Genomic DNA, 26,201 nt, shown 5'->3' on the forward strand with positions numbered 1-26,201 from the left:
AGGAACTCATAAACCGTCTGATTCATGACACAGTGTTTGAATAAAGTTCTGATGGTTTAATTACAGGCTCATTATTAATGTTTACATTTCTGATCATCAGTGGGAAGTTTGGCCATTGATCAATTTTTTTTAACAATTGCCCTGTTATAATGTCATGAATTTCAGTGCAAAAAATTGGAAGAAAACCATATTTGTGTATAATATTTACTTCAAGGAGTCACCATGATCCATAAATAGATGATTGCATTAGATGAAATATTAAATCATATGACATTCGAAAATAAAGTGCCATTTTTCCAATTACTTTTAAACAAATTGATCTCAAAAGTAATTTTTTGTGAAATCAGTTGACATCAAGAGAAGAGTAACAGAATGAACACTGGTGAATTTGCATTAAAAGTCTGCTTGTGCTATTTCTATTTCTTTTAAATAAACCACTTGATATTTTGTTAACTAATGCATAACATTCAAAAAAATTTAAGCAAGGTTTATGGGTATCAAAATATCTTCTGTGACTGTTTATTTAAAATCAAACAAAATGTGCTCCCCAAAAAAGGCCTTTTTGTCTAGTAATAATTCTATGATTTCTGGTTCAAAATTAGAGCAAAATGTCCATTTATATTGAAGGTAAGTATGTTGAAGTTTTATGTACACTGTACTGTGGTGGTCACCATCCTGAAATGATTGATTTTATATATCTGGGTCACGGTGCCCACTCCTGACTCATTAAAACACCCAGAAAGACCCCAACTCAGCACAACAAGAGACAGTTACAAGGGTAAAATAAGACTGGAGTAAAGCCTCTTACTGAAAAAGAGAAAGACTCCCACCCTAGAGCTCCACAGGACTGAAGAGGGGGCGGTGTCAACATCACATTGTTTATTGGAGTGGTAATTCAGAGCTTGGTGGTCTAATGCGCTTGTGAAGCACTTTTAATTTTACCAAGTTTGCGTTTGAAAGGAACAACGGGTAGCTTTCATTCACAGGTAGCTTTGAAGTCTATACAAGAGGTTCTGACATAGTCAGTCCCTAAAAGTCTGAAACAGAGAACAAACCTCCCAGCTTTCCTTGGACTTGCCACAAAGTAGAAAATCCTTATAACTATCTTTTTCCAGCTGTAGGTTGGAGTTTAAGAGTGAATCAAAAGCGGGGACAAAGCGGGAAAATTTTTCATCGAAATTCATGCTAAAAAAAATTTATACATTTTGAATATGCTAAAGTGTTTATTATACCATTACACAAGCACACACACACACACACATATATATATAATGATCTTCTCTGGGCTCAGATTAGGACTATTTGAGCTTGTATTCACTGATAACTATGGTTCTTCTCTCCCTCTAGTGGTCATAATCACTTCTCTTTCAAATTTGGTAATCCAATGCAAAAAATGACATTAACCGATCAGTGGCTGACAGATGAAATGTTACACCAAAGTAGGGTAACATGACAAAGAAAGTAAACTATTGACATCAGAGCCATGTGACTGCAGATTCATATTTTATAAACCACTGATGAATATAAAATATTCAAATACATTCTGTCAACGATACCTGATTTTCTGAGTATCGTTATTATTCAATCTTATGTTTTGATCCAGTTAAAAAAGTGAATCAAAATCCAGTTAATTGAATAATATCTACTGAGCATTTAAGATTCAAAATCTGAAAGTATTTCATTCCTCTATTCTTGTGGTAAAGAAAACCACTTTGTACTTTCGAGAATCCAGCCTCCAATTGAGGAGAAAATAAATGGGGTGTGTTCTTTACATGCCATAATTCTTTAAAGTTAAACAACCATAAAGGCTAAGAACTCTGACCTTCACCATCTAACTAAGCAAGAAAAGTCAATGATGTGTGAAGGCCCCACTCTCTCGTCATATACTGATTATGATAAAATATGTTTCAGCCTCACGAAAAATAACCGTATGTCATCCATGACAACACGGGGCCAGATTTCAACGAGACCCAAATTTCTTCACCGCTAAAATGTTTTACTGTCGGCTGTAAAGCTCAAACTGATCTGGTCTGGGACTGCATTCATTGGACGTTGTTAGACCCTCCATTCTACAACATTTCACATATACTTTTAGTTTGTAGTCTGTACTACTTTTATCTTATCGCTTTTTCTCTGTCAGGTAACCTAAAAATGAAATCAAATCAAATTAATAATTGTATTTAATTCAGAAATATTATTTAATATCACTAAATCAACTTGACTACATTAGCTTAACAAATCTACAGTGTAGATTATGCTAAATAACATTATTTAAAAATAAACAGAACAGAAAATAAAGTACTAACAACTCACATTTCATGTTTAGATTCACAAATAAAAAAACTAAGTTAGAAAAAAAAAGCTCAAATTCACCTATATGTTTTTTTTTTGTTTTTGTTTTTTTGCATATTTTACATATTAACAGTTGAATATGTATCCAACATTTCTATTTTAGCACTTGCTTGGTTAACAAATAACTGACAGAAGGAAGAAGCCGATAGGTCTGTGGAGCGTCTCCGACTGCCTTTGTAGAGGAGCCATGATGCAGAGGGTGCCATTCCTGCCGAGGGCTCCCTGAGGCCATGCCTCCCTCTCCATCACTGCCATATGTTTGCATACTTACACAAACATATGAGCTTTGCACCCTGTTTGGCTCCGTTAGCATGTATCATTACCCGTTTGGCAGGACAAAATATAGAGCGCGTGGTGGCCTAATTTAACTGCTTGGTGGATTATGTTTAAATTTTAAGATGTTGCTTTAAAAACAAAACCAAGATTGCTTTTTACTGAGCTAACACTGGAGGTGATGGATGTTTTATTTGTTGTTATGACTTCCGCAAAAGTGAAATAAGAAAAAAATCTTTTGTAATGAGAAGTCAAATTGCAATGAGCCATGCTCGAACAATAAACCTGTGAAGTGCCTGATGTTTTATTCACTCTTATTGCAGGAAACAAGAGGATCTTCTTTCATTATCAAGGGTCATTTACAATACCATAACGCATTTTGACGCTAGGGAAACCGTCCCATGATAAATTCTTTGCCGTGCCCTTCACAGTTGTCATAGCAGGACCATAAACAGCATTTATAATAATCTAGCAGGGCGGCGCACCCATCTCGCTGATTAGCATGCAGAAGACGAGGGGATGGGAGAAGTGACAGAGGCCACGGAGCTCATTGATATATCCTCATTGTTCTTCGTCAGAAACACCATGAGTGGTGCAGAAAAGAAAACACACATCAGACATTAATACTTTTGGGGATCATTCCTCTTGTTTTTGTAGTGAAAAAGATGTAAGATAGGCTGTACTTGAATTTGATTTCAATAATTGTGAAATTATACAGAAAAACGTCTCAGGACTCATGACATAAATTACTGCTTGAAAGAACAGTTATGCTGTTAAATTGGGAATGTTTGAGGTAAAGAATTGCTTTATGATATCTAAAATCAAACATTTATCTTCAAAACTTTTGTCATATAGAGTCATAACTCTCAAAGCAATAGTTTACCCCAAAAATCATCTTGTTCCAATAATAACTCATAATTATATATCACATCGTTTAAATATAATTAACATCCATACAACTGAATGTATGTAAAAGAACACTTTCCTTTTCTTCAATTTTGGCTTCCTAATTTTGGTAACCCATTAGCCCACAAAGTATTAATAAACATGCTTCACCACATTATGCTATTATAATAATTGTACATGATAATGGACTTCAATCTCTTTCTGTTCAGACGCTAACGCTGACTTGCAGAATTATGTTTTTTTTTTGTGCTTTAAGCATCTTAAATTCATTATGTAATTCCTTTCATGGACGGTACAATGTTCACCTATATTTCCTGAGATGTTATTCTGTTTGTTGTGGCAAGACTTTTTCGTAAAGAAAACAAAGGACAAAAAAGTAATTAAGTTCCGTAATAAAATCTCAAGCATCATAACACGCAACATTAAATACCCATCCAACTCCATCAATTACTCCAAGAGCTCACACACACACACACACACACACACACACACACACACACACACACACACACACACACACACACACACACACACACACACACACACAAACACACACACACACACACACACACACACACACACACACACACACACACACCTCAGTGCATGCTTCTGTATGGATGACAGTTAATCTCACTCGCAGATTCAGCACTCTGCACCACCCAAACCTTGAATTGCCAGACTAGTTTTAAACGTGTAGATGGAGAGCCTGAAAGCTAAAAATGCTGAAAGCATTAAAGGGATAGTTCACCCAAAAATGAAAATTCTGTCATCATTTACTCACCCTCAAGTTGTTCCAAACCTGTATGAGTTTCTTTGTTCTGCTGAACACAAAGGAAGATATTTGGAAGAACCTTTGTTATTAACAGATCTCGGTCCCCATTGACTTCCATAGTAGGAAAAAAATATACTATGGTAGTCAATGGGGACCGAGATATGTTTGGTTACAAACATTCTTCCAAATATCTTCCTTTGTGTTCAGCAGAACAAAGAAACGCATACAGGTTTGGAACAACTTGAGGGTGAGTAAACAATGATAGAATTTTCATTTTTGGGTGAACTATCCCTTTAAGTCATGTCTGAATGCAAAGTTTCCTTTCCTTAAAAGTCAATGCAGTTAAGCCTTTGGTTTTGGACACAGCCTAGAAATATACAAAAGTTATGTTAGTGAACACTTTTTTAAACTCTGTATTTCCACTTTAGCGAGGGGCTATTCACAGTACTTTAGTATGGAGGCACAGACACAGACACAACTTAAAGAAGTATAAATCACATGTCTACAAAGAACAAAGTTTAAGGGAATTTTTTTTTTTTTTTTTAATAATTGTATTCAGCAAGGATGCATTATTTACAAATTAATCAAAAGTGACAGTAAAGACATTTATAATGTTACAAAATATTTTTATTTCAAACAATTAAAAAAAACGTTTCTTTTACTTTTTATTCTTCAAATCATTTTGAAGAAAATGTATCACAGTTTCCACAACAATTTTAACACTGTTTTCAACCTTGATAATAATAAGAAATGTTTCTTGAGCTCCAAATCAGCATATTAGAATGATTTCTGAAGGATCATGTGACACTGAAGACTGGAGTAATGATGCTAAAAATCCAGCTTTGTCAGTAATTGCATTTGAAAATAAACTAACATAGTTAATTAACAATTAACAGTTATTTAAATAAATGCAGCCTTGGTGAGCATAAGAGTTTTTTTTTAAAATATTACCAACCCCAAACTTTTGAACGGTATGTGTGTTTACATTATTTTCCTTGCCAATTATTTCTCATTTTAATATTGCTTTAAAGTACTTCACCTGAAGCACAGGCATTCAAATATGCAGATCACTGATATAACTAGAATCAGTCTTTAAGAGGTCGGCTGACACACGAGAAGGACACTGTGCACGGCCTCTGCATAAGTTTACTTTGTTTTGGTTTTGGAAGGAAGCAGGATTGTTCACTGAGGCAGGGCATTTATCTTATATTCATCAAAGGCCGCCCACATAACAAACAGCCGTACTTGTTTGATTTTATAAATAATTGAAGTCCACAGGGAGTCACATTGTTTTAGGCCTAAATCTGTTGTTTACTGATAGTGTGTATGTAACAGCACCATTGCAGTGAGTGTGTTTGGATAGAGAGAGTGAATGAGAGAGAGAGAGATAAAAAAAAAAGGGAAACTCACCCAGGGCGGAAGCGCTTGGCGCGGAAATGAAAGCGTCTCTGTTTGTAGGCTGAGAGAGAGCACTGCACTCTCTTCGTGGCCACGGGGCAAGCGCAAGTCCCCAACGAGCACTCAACACGACGTCTCCTCGTGACAGAGAGGCATCAAACAACCCATCTGAAATGAGAGAGTAAATATAAATGAAACCAGAATGTTTTTTTCTAAACATTCTGCATTTATAAATCTCTGTAAGAAGGGTGAAACATGATCTTAATTATTAGTTAGCAAGAAGCAAACTAATAATTTGATCACTTTTGATACATAGCCACCTTTTATGATGACAACTGTGTGAGTGACAGAGGCTTGAGGAGTTTCCTTCATTTGACATCCTCTCATTTTCATTCTGTCATCGTGTACTCCTCAGTCAAAATAAGAAATCGAGATATGACAATAAGTTGATTCTGTATTCTTTTTGTTCCTTCAAGTGCAAGCTTTCATAAAGCTGCAAGGCAGAAATGGGGGAAATCATATATTCATCTCTAAGAGGTCTGTGAGTTAACGTTCTTGGCCAGAACAACCTGTGCAGAAGTTTCAGTCTCCAAATCAATTATTAGCACTGAGGTTTTGACACGCTCAAGAGGAATCAACAACTAGCATTAAGAAAAGTACAAAGCTGATATAAACAACACCAAATGAACTCAAGGCAACCCATGTCTATAAATTATACATGCAATCTAGCAAAGGGCCGGTGTCACCAGAATAGGGGTCCATGACAGAATCACAGCATCTATATGTAAAACAGCAGAGGCCAACACAATGTTCTGGCTGCACTGCTTTAAAGTGCACATAATGAGATGCGTCTTCCCCCCAGTCTGTCTGTTTTTATTTAAGCAATATTTAATAGACTCCATATAAATAAAAATGCATGCTGCCTTTTATTGTTTGCCTATTGGATTACACTAACTTATTCATCTTCTTTCTTTCTTTTTTTTCTCAGATGAATAGGTCATTTTCACTGACCCCACCACAAACGAATTATCTTTTCTTTTTTCTTTTTTTTTCACACAAAAAGTTTTTTTCTTTACAAAAAGAACATTTGTAACAAGCTGGAAAATGTACAATAGAATAGATCATAAAAAAACAAATGTTTAAGCTTGCAAGGTATTAAAAAATGAAGTGTCTATTGAAGCCCCCATTGTTGGCAGAGGCTATTTACATTAACTCCTCCCATTGACGTCTGGTTGGGCCAGACAAAATTACGGAAGACACTAGAGTGTGAAAAGTAGCAATAGTGTAGAGATAAGGCACATGGCAGGAAGTTTTTATGCAAATCGTTGTATCTGCCTTTTGCCTAACTTGCTCTACTCCCTTTTCCCATCACATATCAGATCGGAAAGGCATTTATTTTAAATAAAAATGAAGAAAATATTTGAAAAGTGGAAATAAAGTGTCTAACGTGTGTTTAATAATAAAGTGTTTATCGGTTAGAGGTAGGGGTAATGTGTAGGGAGGGCTTTATTTTTTCACAATAAGGCGGCTGTCACGTTTTAAATAGATTTTTTTTCATGTTTAGAGTTTTTTTTTTTTTTTTTAGCTCTTTTCAAGTTTTGTTCATGTCTGTGTTTCCTAGTTAGTTTTCTAATGTGGTAATTAGTTCAGTCTTCCTAACCTGTTTGTATCCTTGGTTATTGATTAACTAGTTGAGTTCAGGTTTGTCTAATTACCCTCTGTTGTTTTGCTGTGTATTAAAGTCCCGTGTTTTGTCCTGTTTAGAGTTTGTTTCTATTTTCTGGTTGTTCTGTTCTGGTATTCCTGAGAAATCTGAGCTTTTCTGTTAGTTTAATGTTGTTTTCAATAAAAACTGCTGCACTAAGATCCAGTTTCATCTCTGCTGCAACCAGACCCATGACAGCGGCATCCATTTAATAATTTTAATAAACACAATCATTCAGACTCTGTTATTATTGCTTACATTTTAATTGCTTACATTATTTATAAGTATACATAGCATCTAACTACTATTTACACTTATTGCAAAGAAAATATTGCTATTTTTATATAGTGGAAATAGAATCTATTGCTATTTTCACTCAGTGGAAATAGAATCCAGTTGCTACTTACACTTACACAAATAGCCACTGCATAAAAAAAGTCCTTTAAAGCCACGTTATTAAAACCACACGGTAACAAAGTTCACAAAAGTCCTGAACAAAGTCCTCAATGGCCCGGTTGCCTTGACGAAGGTGGATGGTAACTTCTGGGTTCATGGTAAGAGTCTAGCTTTCTGTAACAATCAGTCCACTGAAGGCGAGTTGAAAGAACCCATGTGCAGTTTATTTAAATCCAAAATTGATTCAAAACAATAACTTAAAACAAACATAGCTTGAAACAGACATGACATGACATGACATAGACATGACACAGATATGAAACAGACATGACACCGGTACGGACACACCGACACAGACACTCCAATTATTCACAAGTATAAATAGCATCTAACTACTTTTACTTTTACTAACTTACATTGCAAAGAAAATATTGCTATTTTTATATAGTGGGAATAGAATCTATTGCTTAAGTGGAGGGCCTGGACCACGGAGTGGTGGTGGACCTGGACCGTGGAGAAGTGGTGGGCCTGGACCGTGGAAAAGTGGTGAGCCTGGACCATGAAGAAGTGGTGGGCCTGGACCGTGGAGAAGTGATGGGCCTGAACCGCGGAGCAGTGGTGGGCCTGGACTGTGGAGAAGTGATGGGCCTGGACCGCGGAGAAGTGGTGGGCCTGGACCGTGGAGAAGTGATGGGCCTGGACCGTGGAGAAGTGATGGGCCTGGACCGTGGAGAAGTGATGGGCCTGGACCGTGGAGAAGTGATGGACCTGGACAGTGGAGAAGTGGTGGGCCTGGACCGTGGAGCAGTGGTGGGCCTGGACCGTGGAAAAGTGGTGAGCCTGGACCATGAAGAAGTGGTGGGCCTGGACCGTGGAGAAGTGGTGGGCCTGGACTGCGGAGCAGTGGTGGGCCTGGACCGTGGAGAAGTGATGGGCCTGAACCGCGGAGCAGTGGTGGGCCTGGACCGTGGAGAAGTGATGGGCCTGGACCGCGGAGAAGTGGTGGGCCTGGACCGTGGAGAAGTGATGGGCCTGGACAGTGGAGAAGTGGTGGGCCTGGACCGTGGAGAAGTGATGGGCCTGGACCGTGGAGAAGTGATGGACCTGGACAGTGGAGAAGTGGTGGGCCTGGACCGTGGAGCAGTGGTGGGCCTGGACCGTGGAAAAGTGGTGAGCCTGGACCATGAAGAAGTGGTGGGCCTGGACCGTGGAGAAGTGGTGGGCCTGGACTGCGGAGCAGTGGTGGGCCTGGACCGTGGAGAAGTGATGGGCCTGAACCGCGGAGCAGTGGTGGGCCTGGACCGTGGAGAAGTGATGGGCCTGGACCGCGGAGAAGTGGTGGGCCTGGACCGTGGAGAAGTGATGGGCCTGGACCGTGGAGAAGTAGTGGGCCTGGACCGTGGAGAAGTGATGGGCCTGGACAACGGAGAAGTGATGGGCCTGGACCGCAAAGAAGTGGTGGGCCTGGACCGTGGAGAAGTGATGGGCCTGGACAACGGAGAAGTGATGGGCCTGGACCGCAAAGAAGTGGTGGGCCTGGACCGTGGAGAAGTGGTGGGCCTGGACCTTGGAACAATGGCGAATGAGATGACCACCTCAGTACAGCAAATGGAGGAGCGAAGACCTGGACAATATTCCTGGCTGTGAAATACGGCATAATGAGTTAATATACGGCCTCCGTTGCCATAAAGTGGGGCACAGTGAGTTCAGAAAAAGACACAGCTGCCTTGGGATTAACCGCCGCCTTAGGAGAGCTGTTGCCGTCATCATCGCTGCCACCTCTGGAGGAGTATGTGTGGCTCAAACACACAGAATGGCGGTTGCCATCACAGGCAGGCCGCCGCTGCCTCAGGATGAGGTGTAGCTGTTGTCGTCGCCGCCGCCTCGCGAGGAGTGTGCATGGCCCAAACATATGGCGGTTGCCATCACAGGTAGTGCCGTGGACAAAGTGATCAATTCTCGGACCGCCAGACTTGGACTTGGGACCACTGTCCAAGTCCTCAATGGAGCGTGAAGCAATGGCGGATGAGATGACCACCTCAGGACAGCAAATGACCCCAGGGGATCAGGCGGCTATTGTGGAGCAAAGACCTGGACAATCCTCCTGACCATGACATAGGGCACAATGAGTTATTGGATGGTAACTGCTGGGTTCATGGTAAGAGTCTAGCTTTCTGTAACAATCAGTACACTGACGGCTAGTTGACAGAACCCATGTGCAGTTTATTTAAATCCAAAATTGATTCAAAAACAAAACAATAACTTAAAACAAACATGACTTGAAATAGATATGACATGACATCACATAGACATGACACAGACATGATACAGACATGAAATGACTCCGGCACGGACACGAGCACACAGACATGGAGACAGACCTGAAACACAGACACCGGCACCAGCACGGACACCGGCACACATACATGGACACAGACATAAAACACAGTGCACGGACATGAAGCACGGAGACCGGAACGGAAACGGACACCGGCATGGACACTGGCACACAAACATGGACACGGACATGAAACACGGACACCAGCACGGACACCGGCACAGACACCGGCACGGGCACCAGAACGGACACTGGCACAGACACCGACACTGACACCGGAACGGGCACGGACACTGGCACGGACACCGGAACCGACACTGGCACCAGCACGGACACCGCACCGGCACGGACACCGGCACACAGACAAGGACACAGATATGAAATACAGACACCAGAACGGACACCGGCATGGACACGGACACCGGAGCGAAAACGGCACTGACACGGACACCGGCACACAGACATGGACACAGACACGAAACACGGACACCAGCACAGACAGTGGCACAGGGACCAGCACTGACACCTGCATGGACACTGGCACGGACACCACACCGGCAAGGACACCGGCACACCGGCATGGACACAGACATGAAACACGGACACCGCCACCAGAACGGACACTGGAACGGACACCGGCATGGACACAGACACCGGCATGGACACCGGAACGTAAACGGGCACCGACACAGACACCAGCACGGACACCGGCATGGACACCGGCATGGACACCGGCATGGACACCGGCACGGACACTGGCACACGGACACCGCCACCGGAACGGACACTGGAACAGACACCGGCATGGACACCGGCACGAACACTGGCACAGGGAACAAAAACGGACACCGGCATGTACACCGGAACGACACGGACACCGGCACAGGCATGGACACTGGCACCAGAATGGACAGACACCGGCACAGACACTGCAACGGAAACGGACATCGACACGGACAGCGGAATGGAAACGGACACCGGCAGGGACACCAGCATGGACACCGGAACGGACACCTGAATGGACACCGGCACCACCACGGACACCGGCACCAGCACGGACACCGGCACACAGACATGGACACAGACATGAAACACAGACACCGGCACGGACACCGGAACGGACACCTGAACGGACACCGGAACGGACACCTGAACGGACACCAGCACGAGCACTGGAACAGACACAGACACCCGAACGGACACCCGCACGGGTACGGATACCAGCATGGACACCAGCACAGAGACCGGAACGGAAATGGACACGGATACCGGCACGGACACTGGCACACAGACATGAAACACAGACACCGGCACAGACACCGGAACGGACACCTGAACAGACACCAGCACGAGCACCGGAACAGACACGGACACCCGCAAGGGCACCGGCACGGAAACGGACACCTGCATGGACACCAGCACGGAGACCGGAACGGAAACGGACACCGGCACACAGACATGGACACAGATATGAAACACGGACACACCGGCACGGACACCGGAACGGAAAAGGACACCAGCACGGACACCGGAATGTAAACGGACACCAGTACAGACACCTACATAGGAATGGGCACGGACACTGGAACGGACACCGGCACAGAGACCTACACCGGAATGGGCACGGACACTGGAACGGACACCGGAACGGACACCGGCACAGACACCAGCACAGACACTGGAATGGGCACGGACACCGGAATGGACACCGGCACGGACATCGGCATGGGCATCGATACAATGGACAATTTTTGTGGAAACCGTTTCCCTTTTTTTAACAGGATTCTTTGATGAATGTAAAGAGCAAAATAACAGCAGTTATTTGAAATGTATTTGCAAAATCTAAACGCATTTACTGTCACTTTTGATCAAATTAATGCATCCTTGGTAAATAAAAATATTAATTACTTTAAAAAAAATCTTTTTGAACGGTGGTGTAGCTCTAATAGAATTTTTTGCAGTTGTGTGGTCACAGTGACTGTTTTCCTAAGGCAGAGAGGGATGCCATTCACTGGCTGTCTTCACCCTAATTACTCAGCTGAATAATTGAAATTAAAATAGCCACCGCATCCAGCACCACAAGGATGGGATCGTTCACCTCCGATAGCACCCGCACATTAATAATCAGATTATCAGTGGGCCATGGATAAACAGAAATAGCTGGCCTTAGCATATTTAAGAGCTACTTTAGCCGACTGCTATTAACTCATCTCCCTGGTTATTTATGTCCTCTGCTTCTTAATAAGACTCTTGGCAATATTATTCTAATTATATAAGTCCAATCAGCAGTATTGCATATCTGGCCTCATTTACATTTGCCAGCACTTTGTCTTTCACACTGTGATACTAATTCAATGAGACGTCTAATGTTTACGTTATATGTGGCCTGCAGAGTTTGGCCTCCTCTACCCTTCCAGTCCATTAGAATCGCAGTGTATGTGCAAATATGTTGTGCCTGTATGATTGGGTTTGTCTCTGAGCACATGACTGATTGATCAGGGTTGCTCTATGGCACAATTGAGTTTGCTTTGTAATACAAATATGTGTTTAGTTCTGTGAGGGTGTGCTGGCGGGCTTTTCTAGATGCCTGCCCATAGCAATTATAGCCTGTAGCTGTTGTAAACAAGTTTAATTTCACGAAAAATTCTCTTATCTTGCCTGTGAACATCTACAAAAAATATCAAATGAATGTGTTTTGAGATTTATTAAGTGATTAGGTGAAACTAAGCATCTAGATTGGTGATTAGATAAAATCAACTCACCCTATCCATGTTTAAACCAATATTCTTACAACAGCTGATGCCATCACAAAATAGATCATAATAGGCATATAGATTTTTTTCATAATAAGTTTTTGGAGCTTTTGGGGGAAAAAAGAGAGGTAAATGAAAGGACAGAGGGAAACCAGAGAGAAGCTATGACAACATCCTCAGTGCTCTATCCTCTGTGCTTCTGAAGAATGACATTAATCTGGAAGATTAAAAACTGTCACGTCTGATGATGTACTGCCATCCACCTTCAGAAAACACACAGCAGTGCACACTCTCTATTATTCATGCTCTTTCAGACTGCGATCATAACAATATAGTTGACCTGGAGGACTCAATTACAATAACCGTGGGTCAGAATGTCGACAAGGTGTGTGGCAGTGGATTGTAGGTCTACACAAGCTCAACAATGCATTATCAAGATACCAAATACATTATGTTCAATTGACAAATACATACATCACATTCTTTTCTGACATAATTCCTAGTTCCCCTGGTTCGAGCTGTAATTTTACCTCAACTTGAGATCATTAAGATTACGGACCTTTAATGACATTATATATTAGGCCTAATCTATATGTGATACAATATTGAATTATTGAAAAAGTTGCTTTTTTAAAAACGTAAACATACAAATAAACAGGCCAGGACAGACCTGTATCTTTTGTACATTTTATTCAAATGTAACTTTATAAACAAAGAGTAGCCTATTATTCCTATAGGAGCTGTCATAGCGATCCAATCTATGAATGTTAAAGTTTATTATGGCTTTGTTATAATTAAATCGCCTGTTAAGTTTTAATAAAATGACTAAAGGATGCTAGAGGATGTTAAGATCTGTTCCGCACTTAAGAGTTGGAAGGGGCAATTCAGTAGTTCAAGTTAATCTACTGCCCTCTTGTGGCAGTAGCCTATACAGCCAGTACACAAAGTGTTACACAGCTTCTTCAGCCTTTTCTTGAAAATGGCTAAAGATTTAGCTCGGGTTGAGTTAGGCAGGTCATTCCGTCAGCTTGGAACAGTCAAAGTAAAGGTCAGTGAAAGTGATTTTGTGCCTCTTCTTGCTTTGTAACGCAAGCTTCTGTGGGGCACATAGGTCTGAAGTAGGCTAGTGAGTTTAGGAATAGGGGTGCACAGCCAGTTGTTGTGCTAAGTGGTTGTGCTCATTTAAATCGTTAAATAACAATTAACAAGCGATATAATAATGTATAATTACTGCTTATAAAGTAATCATACAAAAAAAAATAGTTATCATTCAAAAAAAATTATATTAGCCATTTATAACAATGTGATTCAGAGATGAAGGCTATTATACTAATGTTGTCCACTAGAGGGAGCCACATGATAGCAAATCCTTTTAAGATCTCAGTTTAAAGACTGAAATTTTTTAATAAATTGCCTTTTAGTAAAAACTCGCAAATAAATTCATTATAGTTTCATAAAGTTTAATAAAGCCCAGTAGGCTACAATAGTTTGCAAAAACTGTGATCTCCAAAATACTTATAGACCATTCTTTTTTTTTTTTTTATCTTCATTTTAATGATATTTACACAACATATGTCAAGTTGTAGGCATGGATGAAGGTTTGTCCAATTGAAGAGACACAATATTATTTGTCTATAGTAGCCTATATATAATAATATTTCCATAAAGAGACTTAAAGACTAATATTGTATTTGGAAAGAGACATATCCATTGAATAGCCTAACTATATCGTCTGCAAAAGCCATTGTGCTTGGACGCCGATGATCGCCTCAAGTTAAACTGCATTGTTTTATTTACCTTCTGTGTTGTTGCCCACTACGCTTTGGAAGGATACATCTATGCTGCCTTCAAAAATCGATCAGATGAAGGTATCTCAGGAGCTAACATTGGATTCGTACGTGCCCTGATGCCTTTGTTCCTACCTTGGAACGCCCTCCTGCATCACATATTAAAACTGTTGATATCAACACCGATCTTGAGGATGCAATACATCAGGGCAGAATTATATATATGCTGCTCGAAGCTGCAAAGAGCTTCATGAAAAGTATCAGGTTTATGATGGTACGCTCATTTTAAGTTAATATTTTATGTTAAGTATGATTTATGTCAGCTGTTCAAACGTGGATACTAATGTAGGTTGACAATACTGTTCAGACATCAGATTAAAAATGTACTTCAGTTTAACTTCTAGTCTACAAGATACATTGACAATGTTTTATGAATACATATTGTGGAGGAATTTTTTAATTAATCATTACTAAAAATGTTATATTCTTTTGAAAACAGAATGTCCCCAGCACTAGTAAAGAAATTAGGGATTATTCCAGCAACTCAACTCTGCTCAGTGCCCGTGAAAACCAGTGTGTCCGACTGATTCACAGCACTGAAAAACCACACCCCTACAACAAGTTATACCCCCTGCAATGAAACAGCTCCCTCTGGAATAGCTGTCAGCTGCGCCCTAATTCAGAGGCTGCATCCTTCAAAGGCCGATTGCGTCACCTCGGCGCGTAAAAGGCTGTCCCAATTCAAAGGCTTCTTCAAATGCGACCTACAAATGCGTCCTTCGTTTTCCGTGCAATGAAGGATTCAACAGATGGATCCCTCGCGGCCTTGCCTACCCCACCCCATAATTCATTGCGCGCCAGTGACGACAGGATTTTTGAGAGAAATTGGCTTATTTCATCTTTAAACGTAACTATTGGGTTTAAACTTACTCAAATATCATGATAAAAATGTAAAAATAAGAACAAAACTTTAAAGTGGTTCAAATGTTGACTTACATGCGATTATATGTAGCCTAGTTTATATTCTTTATTATATACAGAAATGGACCATGGTAAATATATTTTTTGTTTTGTGAACCCTGTTTTATTTTCAGACAGTTTAATATAACTTTCAAAAAAGTCCAGTACAAACTTTAGACTGTCCCATTTAACAACACTCGTTCCGACCTTCTTGGCCTTCAAAGGTGTTCATCCTTCGTGAAGTTTCAGCTCAAAATACCCAACGGATCATTTATTATAGCATGTCCAATTTGCCCCTATTTGGGTGTGAGCAAAAACACACCATTTTCATGTGCATACCTTTAAACACAAAAGAGCTGCTGCTCCCCGTCCCCTTTCCAGAAGAGGGCGGAGCTTTTACAGCTTGTGCTTTGGATACTCTGGAGTTATGAATCAACTGGGTATTGTGTTTACTGGGGAAATGCACGTACAAGCAAATCATTTTACCTGACTTGGTTGGTGGTTGGGACAGTTTACTTGTCCGTCAGCACCACCCTAACTTCAGGTCTGATGCTGTTGGCCTGGCGCTGCTGTCCTCTGACTGCTGTGACGTGTGGTTCTGCAGTTAGATATTTCTTGTTTTTATGCATGTTTGTCATGAGTTTTTGTTGCATTTACATTGTTTCGACCAGCAGGCGTCATATGTCAGAGTAATGGGCAGTCAGAGTGGATGGCTGCAGGTCAGATTAATGGGCATGCCAAAAGGAGACGTTCCAAAAGGTGAATTGCTACAGCAGAAACTAACCCCTAACCCTACCCCCCACCCATACATATATATAATAAATGTCTGTCCACTGAATGTGACCCACAATCTTTGATTACCCTCCGTGGCCATGGGAAAGTGAACATTTTACACATTCAAAACCACGTGTACTTACAAGTGTTTTTATTAATTTAAACAACAATTAAAAAAAAACTTTATTCTGTATTCTTTTGTCTGGGTGAAATGTGATCAGTTTAACTAATAGTAAACATCAGCCATACTAGCACAAGAAAACACAAAGCATGCTCCATAATAATACAGCATTTTAGCTAATTGTTTGGAAAGGTCACTGCTAGACATCTGCAGCAGAACATTATAGATTATGTTTAGTCATCTCCTCCACAGAGATTAAGTAGAGCTCTCTGGTAGTCACCCTTAGTGTGCTCCTGAAGAGAAAAAGACAATGAAAAGAGATTAAAGAGATTTTGATTAAAATGCTTCTTGAATGAAGGCAAACTAAGAGCAGAAAGAAAAGAAGAGGGAGATAACAACAAAACAAATAAGAAGGATGTATACAATTGGATACTTACTAAAATTGTCTGGTGCAGAGATTTTCCAAAATTCCTCTTAAACTCTGTGCGAATCTTCATTAGATCGACTTCACAGCGGGAGACGACGATGCGCGTTACTACCTTATCTTTCACACTTTTACTCTGCAAACATCAAAATCGATAGAAGAAACTGACCCACATAACTCAAACTTAGCCAATGTCATCTCCTTACATGTCAAATGACACATTTAGATATTCAAATGTGACCGTTTTCAAATTAGATACTCACCTTCATGGAGTCATTGAGTCTGCTGGCAAAAAACAGATGTTTGTTCTCCAAGCTCTCAACTGCAGAAAGACAGAGATCAGTCGTAAGAAAAGGTTACAGGTTCTCTGACTTTGGTAGGAGACTCACTTCAGTTCTCTTTTGGCTTCTTGCCACTGATGCATTTCCTCAAGGCTTTCCACAAAATGTTCCTCAAACAACTTGTGATTATGGTTAACAAGACATGATAAAGAGATTCCCAAGGAAGGAGTAAGAGTGTGAAAGTGTAATTGAGCCAGCAGGCAAAACCATCATCAAATCTGCCAAACACATCTCTTAAGTGTTCTGACAATTTGACGACAGCTTATATAAACAGACAGCTGATGGATACCTAGTGTGAGGAAGGATTTTTCCAGATCTCCTTTCACCTCCTTTCGAATGCTTTCCTTAATGTCATATGGGCTGTATCTCTTGTACCTTTCAAACACTGAGAAAAAGAGGCTTTGATTAGGTTGGTGCACAAAGGATGATCATGAGAGTTGACTTTAAATACATCTCTGTTCATTTGTCACCTTTCTGCAAGTGTGGGACGCTCCTCTCAGAGAAGATTGTAATCCAGGTGGTCACATCAGTTCCTTTTCGCTTCACTCCAGCATCATAAAGAGCCTAAAAATCACCATAATGGACACAGGAACTTTTTGGTTATTCCAGTGGTCATCTGAATGGTTTATCATAATATTATTTTAAGCATGTTGAAGTCAGTTGAATTTCTTAAGTTAAAAGGGCTCTACTCACTCTTGCATCATTGTCAATCTTCTCATAGTCCACCACGTTACTTGGCTCATCTCTCTTGGCCTGTGGACATGAATGAATACAGTATGAGCACAGCAATACATGATATGCACTTTCCAGGCTACGTTGGCAGTAAAGGAATTACCAGTTACTTATTGGGAAATAAAGTGGAATTTGATCATAATTATCACAAATAACTCAATAACTCTATTGGTTAATCTATGTTACCTGTACAAGGGCCAGGAGCAGCTTAGCGACATCACCAGATGTGTCTCCAGAAACATCTTTCTCCAAATCCTTCTTAAACACTGCAGGAGAAAAGGGGATATGAATGCCAGTGTATTTGTGCGTTGCTTGCTTTTTATGCTTTTTAAGGGCACTCACTTTCTCTGTAAACCTTCTTGATTTCCAACAGCTCTTCTTTACTGCGAGAGCACACCACCTCATTAAGACTGTCCTCATCAGTGCCCAGACCCTGCAAAACACATGGCACTGTCACATGAATGCGATGAATGAATACAACTCTAAAGACATTTAGAATGTTATAAAATGTTTTCATTTTTAAATAAATTTTTCAAAAAATACTGAAACAAATGATTTAAAATATTAAGTAGGCTAGATCAACTGTTTTTACTGTGATAATAATAAGATAAGAAATAATTCTTGAGCACCAAATCAGCATATTACAATGATTTCTGAAGGATCTTGTGATACTGAAGACTGGAGTAATGAGGCAATCTTAAAATACACTAATATAGAAAACAGTTATTTTAAATTGCAATAATATTGTACAATATTCATTTGAATTTTGACCAAATAAATGCAGCCTTGGTGAACATAAGAGACTTTCAAAACCATTCAAAAATCTTGCAGACTCCTAACATATGAACGGTAATATGTCCCTTTAATGCATGCTCTTAGCAGGACAGAACATTTTTAAATATGGACCAGGAGCTGAATTTTAAAACAAGGGAGAGCAGAAAGCAAGCAGAGTTTTCATGAACGATTACAGATCAATGCAACGTACTTTCATTGATGATTTCAGTTCAGAGGCATCATACTGTGCTGTGCTCTTCATCAACCCCAGAATCAGATGCTCCAAAGAGCCCGAGAGCGCCCCCTTCAGGGCACTTACCAAATCCTACAACACAAACAGCGTCAGGTTGTTTGAAACTTTGATAGACAATATACAGTATGTACATACATATATTAAAACATAGCTTTCATTAAGGTTAGATGATCCAGTTAAAAAAATAAAATAATTAATTAATTATGGTGTGTAGCCTACCTTCTTTGCACGTTTTTCATACTCAAACGCAATTTCGCTCCTTTGTGAGCAACAGCGTTTTGTCAGAATGTCAATGATCGTCTGCTCATCAACACCTGAAGCGAGAATGAGAGGAGAAGATAGTGATTGAGAAATAAAGCCAGAGAGCATTATTAAGATAAGGCCTCGAAGGACTAATTGCACCTTTTTATTTCCTAGTATAAAATCATTAAACAGTCATTAGCTAATTTGACACTGACACTACTACTAGCATACATTTTTTTAAAGAAACAGAGTGCACAATCCCACGCACTTCAAAACATGGAAGGATGCATGACTCCAATGTTGTGCAGCAAAATATTTATAAAATAGCAATGCTTGAGAGAACTGTTATGTTATTACTTTATATGTATTATGTCTTACAAGGCAGTGCAACACAACCCCGTTTTTCTTTAATTTCTACTAAATTGAAATTCTACATATATTTCCGGATGCTACCTAAATACAAATACCAAGACACTTACTCATATTTGCCAGTTAGCATTAGTTATTTACAAATACTATTTCAACAGAGAAGGGCTCACCACCCATTGAAATATAGAGTCTTAAAGGATCCTGTTTAAGGTATGCCATAAGAGAAGGCCAAAGATAATTTAGTTTGCTAAGCAAATATAAAAACAATGAAAGAAATATTTCCCTGAAACAATTATGAAATGACATTGAGGACTCCTTTTTGTGTTCAACAGGAAAGTTTGGAAAGTTCCTTTGCAAATGTTTGGGGAAAATGTGAAATATTTATGGCACTATAGCCTATAGTTTACCTTTGGTTTTGATGGCTGTCTCTATTTTGGCTGCATCCGCTTCTGGGTTAAAATCATAAGCTGGTACCACTGTAGGGCATTTAGGTTCTCTCTCCTGAAAAAAATACATAAAGAAATATAGATATTATAAAAAAATAATAATATAGAAATATAAATATAACTAGATAATATTCCGAACAGAATCAAAAATAGGTTTTGGCCAAAACAATCTTAATAGCAAAGAAATGTACTTGGTTGCATTTTTTTATAATACTGCATTTTATATTACAGTTGTCATACTCACCCCTCCATAACTCAATGTGAGTTTCGTCAAAAACTCAGACACTAAAGCCATTTTCCTGCAGAGGACAGAGAACACGCAATCATCCAAGGTGAACAATGAAATGAAATAAGAGCTACAATCTGTGTTTTAAGCCACTGTAAAATACAACCTCGCCCATAGTTTCAAAGGTCTAAGTTATAGTTGTCATGGATACAGTGATTAGTGGGGCAGTGTAGATACAGACTTCAGTGTAATCACAGGTCAATAAGCCATTTTACTGGCCTTAAAGGTGTCGATAAGAAAGCTGTATGTCATTAATAAAGACTAAATAACAGCTGTTTGGTGTGTTATTGTTCCTTAGCAGCCAACACAACAGCGGTTAAACTTGGCGCCCTGCAGTGCTGAAATCATTTTCCTTCTGAAGCATACATTATGAGGTGATTTGTGAAGGAGACAAGAAGGTTTGCTGGAACTTTGTTCAGGCGCACCCGAACACACACCCATGACACATTCCACAGACCAGTGAACTTCTGACCATCACACACATACACACACACATTCTTGTACATCTATCTTTATGAGGACATTCATTGACACAATGCAATCTCTAGCCGCTTACCCTAACCTTACCCATCACAACTAAGTGCCTAACCCGAACCCTTACCCTAAACCTACCCATAATTATAACCTTATCCATAAAACCAAGTCTTGACCCTCAAACAGGCCTTTAAAGGGGTCTCAGAAAGTGAGGACCGGCCAAAATGTCCTCACTTTACTCTCTTTGTCCTCACTCCAATGGTCTAAAACTCAAACGGGTCCTCACAAAGATAGTTGTACAAGTACACACACACACACACACACATTATACTGAATAAGAAAATGAAAAGCAGTACAATCAGAAATAAAAATTTCACAATGCTAAACTTTTGATAATATTCACAATACTGCTGTAGTCCTGCCAAGAGAGTCTTACCTTAGATGCTGTGGAGTGTGAAGGTGTAGCTCTGGAGTTCCAGTTGTATCTCTCTCAATGGGATTACCTCTTAAATGCACCCAGCCAATGACTCACTGCCTCCTCCTATCAATCCGCACCCACACCCACTCAAGATGCAGACCCAAAAGTCACATAATAGTTATTCATTTACTGGGCTACACATTCCTTTCAAAAATGGACCATGGCATTCACACTTTGTGCCAAAACGTCATAGTTATTACAGTTAAGGCTGTATAATTGTACATTTTCAAACAGAATTTGGTATTAACCATCACTGCCATCATAAATAAATAAACAGTTGTTTTTGTGTTTTTGTTGTTGTTGTTGTTGTTTCATTTTACATTATTTGAAATGTAATATGAATTAAATTATATTTCTGGCCACATTTTGGAAGTGGTTTTAACATAAAATGAAAATGAATACAGACAAAATTAGAAAATGTGGAGAAATTTCCCAAATTGTTCACATGTAAATCTCTTCAGTTGAACTGAGTCAAATTGTCACCAGCTGTTTTGAAATATGCACTTGCAGTTTTTAAAATTAATAATCTGCATAATTATTAAGGTACCAAGATTTGCCAATTGTGAATCACAAACCCACTCATCTGACTAGTGTTGGGGAAAGTTACATTTAAAAGTAATGAATTACAATATTGCGTTACTCCCTAAAAAAGTAACTAATTGCGTTACTAAGTTACTTTTTATGGAAAGTAATGCTGACTTTTAACTTACTGCTTACTTTTGTATGGAAAGTGACGTTGCGTTACTTTTTCTCACCTGGGCTGGGGTTGCTCGTTTGTTTAATAATAACAACATAAACAAGTTATATTGGCAAATGTGAAGGCCTTTTCACACCAAAAATGAAATGAATAACCCTCGGGCTAATGGAAATGCAAATTCATGTCTGTACAGTAGAGGGCGCAGCTCAAACTAATCTTTCAGCTGTGCTGTCATTCAAAATTTCACACTATTAATTAATTAATTAATTAATTAATTCATAAATAAATGTGGTTTATCTTAAGTCATTTTTTGCTTATTTAGAACGGTTGAATTGGATCATCCAAGGTCAGCAGCAAAGGTGGTGGTTAATAATGTGAGATTAAATACATAAAGTAAGGAATACTGAATCTGTTTTTGTGCAAGAGGAGAAAGTTAACGCTCACATTTAGTCTAGAACTACAATAACCATCATATTTACACAGCACACACAACGCCTCTGCACCTTTACTTCCGATTTCTCTCAACATCGGGACAGGAGAGCTGTCAGTCAATAAATGGGGAAACAAAGTAACTTGCGTTACTTATTTGAAAAAGTAACTCAGATATTTTTTTGTAAATGTAAAAGTAATGTTACTTTACTAGATCACTATAAAAAGTGAACAGTTGGATCAACTTAAAAAAATTACTTCAATTGGTAACACCTAAAGAAATTAAGTTTTCTCAACTTAAATTATCACGTTTTTCCACGATAAAATGTGATAATTTAAGTTGAGAAAACTTAATTTCTTTAGGTGTTACCAATTGAAGTAATTTTTTTAAGTTGATCCAACTGGTCACTTTTTACAGTGACTTGACAAAAGTAATTTGATTATGTAACTCACATTACTTGTAATGTGTTACCCACACTGCATCTGACACAGACATGCATAAATCTTTTTTTATGTCTTTGAATACATGGGAAAAACTCAGTTTGGATGAAAATTACATTATGGTGAATGATGAGAATTAGAGCTGCCCATGTGTTCTTGGCAGAGAGGGCATGAATTAAGACTCACTTGTATGTGGTGTGTGAAATAAAGGCACTATAGCACTACAGCAACTGATGCCAGTTAAACATTCCTAAATTAAAATTCTGCAAACATATTCACTCAGTAACTTACAATGACAATAAAACAGAAATGACAATGTGCTATGTAATCCATACAATCATTGAGAATGAATAAGTAAACACATTTGACTCGCTATCAAAAATAAATGATGGATAAACAACCATCAAGTCTTTTCTTGATGCAATTATTTTATGGATTACAGATTAATTGTTAAGAGTGAGTTAAACAGCCATTAATGTTTAGCAGGATCAACATGTTAATTTGGACAGCCAATATGTTGCATTAGACCATGGTGTGTAGTATTGGGATAATGAGAGTGGTTTAGGGATTCAAAGTAAGTATGTTTGCTGAAGGTGGAGAAGTATTCCTCAATCAGCAGTTCCTGCCTGTACTCTCAGTCAGAGTCACAGTGATAACAGTGGGCTGGGTTTTATAGTGAGAGCAGACAGTACACTGATGTCTACACACACATCTCACACTAGCAGACTACAATCTATTCTGCTGATTTTCTCCTTTGTGCCTTTCTTAACTAAAAGCAAAATAATGAACATAAATGAGGACGACTGTTACAGTAGCTCAGAATAGATGTACAGTAAAAATCCATCTTGCTTAGGGTTCATGTGTTTCCTTAGCAATCATTGTTCTAGACTTGCATCCATGGCAACATATGCAACAAGCACTGAGTAATGACTTACCATAATGAGGTTACTGAATCCATAATCATAAAAAAAGGATCAGTCCATCTGCGCAGTGATAGCAAATACCATCATCATCCCAATCTTAGCATTTTAATCTTGAGTTTGAATTGATCAGAAGCAAACTATTTCATTTTCCTCAAATTCAACTTAAACAGAACTGAAATTATTTTTGTGTTCATATGTGAGGCCTGTTTCTATAGTAAAATGATAGTGACTATACACTCATATATCTTTAATATTTACATACTGTATGAGCTTACATTTTTAAAACTACTGTAAAATTCAGTGTCTTCCAATACTAATATCAAAGAATTGTATGCTATATGTATGCCAATTGTCAATCTTTTTTACGATAGTGGTCCTGAAAGAAAGACTGTGAGCTCCTTTTAATGGAAAACACAGGCAATCACAAAGCAGAATTTCAGAGTCTTGTTGTTTGGTTACCAAACTTACTATTTAGGTTTTTTGAAGTTAAATGCAAATATTCAGAGTAAAAAATAAAATATTAATTCCATAATTAATGCCCCAGGTTCATACATCCTCTATAGAAATGGTTCGCAACTTCCAAGGTTCCTCATGTATGATCATTTTGCTGCTTCTTGATCCTGTTGTTTTTTTAGTTAATTCATTTTCCAGTCTTCATATTCCTTTTCGGACATCGTTGACAAATGAGAAATCACACCCACTCAATGAACCTTTCCATCCTCCCTCCAAACTTATGAAAACGGCTTAGTTTAGTAAGGGGACAAATTGAAACAAGAAATGTGTGGTGTTGTTTTTTTAGCATGTACATTTTTAGAAAAAGTTATATTATGTATTATAACATTAATATAACTTATTTTAATTCTAAGTCATCAAATTTGCTGACGCTGCCTAGAATGAACAAACACGGAAAAGAGAGCAAGAGAAAAAGGACAACTTCGATTTTCATCACAAGCTGTGGGATTTTTTTTTATTGTCCTCAGCACGTTCAACACACTATTTGTCAATGTGTGACATGCGTCTTTAATAAAAGTAATTTAGGGGGTTAAACCTCTAAATACAAAAATCACAACATTAGATGAAAACTGTATTTCAAAGAAAACAATACTTTTGCATTTTTTGTACAGGTGTATATACAAAACAAAGGCAAAATACCTCAAAACGAACAAATAGGAAGAAACCGACTTTTTCTACAGATGTACTGGAGAACTAGTTAAAGAGTGCTTGTGGATTAAGTCAAAAGACCATTGGTTAATCTGTTAAAAATTAAGAATGGAAATATGTACAGAGGAAAAACCCCAGACTTCTAAACAATGAAGTTTTTCTTCAGTACAAACTGTGATCCACTCAAATGACAGCATTACTCACAAATTAGCATATTATGGTGTGCATATCATACAAAACATTTGGTCATTTGTCAGTGAAAATATGACAACCTTAAAAGGGACTGTGTTACTGTGATACTCTTGTTTTAACAGATACATAGAAAGAATAAGTACTCATGCCCCAAAAACCAAAGCAAGAGAAAAATACAATACTGCCTTAGTGATGGACATTTAAAGGATAATTGGCAAATTAAAGAAAGAACATTCCAGGCCTCTGGACTAGCACACAGAGAATACCACATGTTACACATCATAATAATAAACAGCTAGAATTCATACCAAACCTTGATAAGGTCAGAAATCAAAAAGCATTTAATCGATGTAAGAAATGAATTCGCTAACCATTTAAGTGCCATAATACTTCTTTAACAGCCAACCGAAAAGTTAGATATAACCAGCACAAACAGTGGGATTGAGGACTGCTAAAAAGATATTCACAGAGAATACGTAGGCCAAATCAAAATAGGAAAGGGGATAAAGACACTGGGACATGGGAGAGGCCAAACCAAGCGAATTTCAAAGCAAACAAAAACACATGACAAAGTTCTGCATTTAAAGCATTTGCATGCAATTTTCATATTCAAAACATGATTATGCCGTTATTATTGCTTTCTGCTCAGTATTGTTTTGGATAATTCTTCATTTACACACCAGACCCTGATGCTCGAAGAGGATGATTTCACTGTGCTTTTTACACATTATTTATTTTTTCAAACGACTGTACTATACCGCCGTCTCCTTGCAGTTTCTGACTCTCCTCCTCAACTATAAAACAACAGTTTCCCTGAGCAGTCCCAAAATACCCTTTAATGAGGTCAGATATCGGATGGATTGTCTTTCACGGAACAGATACAAACAAGAACACTACAGATAAAGCAGTGCCAGCCCTTACAAAAAACATTAAACAGAGATGTCAGATCGGAACATCTTTACTAAGGTTATTGCTTGTCCTTGTATTTAGGCTGCGTGCT

The 26,201-nt window shown here is 39.0% G+C and overlaps 1 protein-coding gene across 1 annotated transcript; it reads right to left on the reverse strand.

The window, feature by feature from the left end:
- Positions 1-16,584: 16,584 nt before the first annotated feature.
- anxa2b (annexin A2b) lies at positions 16,585-21,378 on the reverse strand. Its single transcript, XM_084404439.1, has 13 exons — positions 21,317-21,378; positions 20,365-20,419; positions 20,082-20,175; positions 19,282-19,376; positions 19,021-19,134; positions 18,378-18,468; positions 18,222-18,301; positions 17,997-18,056; positions 17,774-17,867; positions 17,593-17,688; positions 17,226-17,284; positions 16,976-17,098; positions 16,585-16,831 (listed from the first exon to the last, which is right to left on the reverse strand). Exons 2-13 carry the CDS (start codon positions 20,413-20,415, stop codon positions 16,772-16,774), a joined length of 1,017 nt encoding a protein of 338 aa, XP_084260565.1. The 5' UTR covers positions 20,416-20,419; positions 21,317-21,378; the 3' UTR covers positions 16,585-16,771.
- Between the last annotated feature and the right edge of the window lie 4,823 nt (positions 21,379-26,201).

The sequence above is a fragment of the Rutilus rutilus genome (assembly GCF_951802725.1).
Source record: "Rutilus rutilus genome assembly, chromosome: 3".
NCBI classification, from domain to species: domain Eukaryota; kingdom Metazoa; phylum Chordata; class Actinopteri; order Cypriniformes; family Leuciscidae; genus Rutilus; species Rutilus rutilus.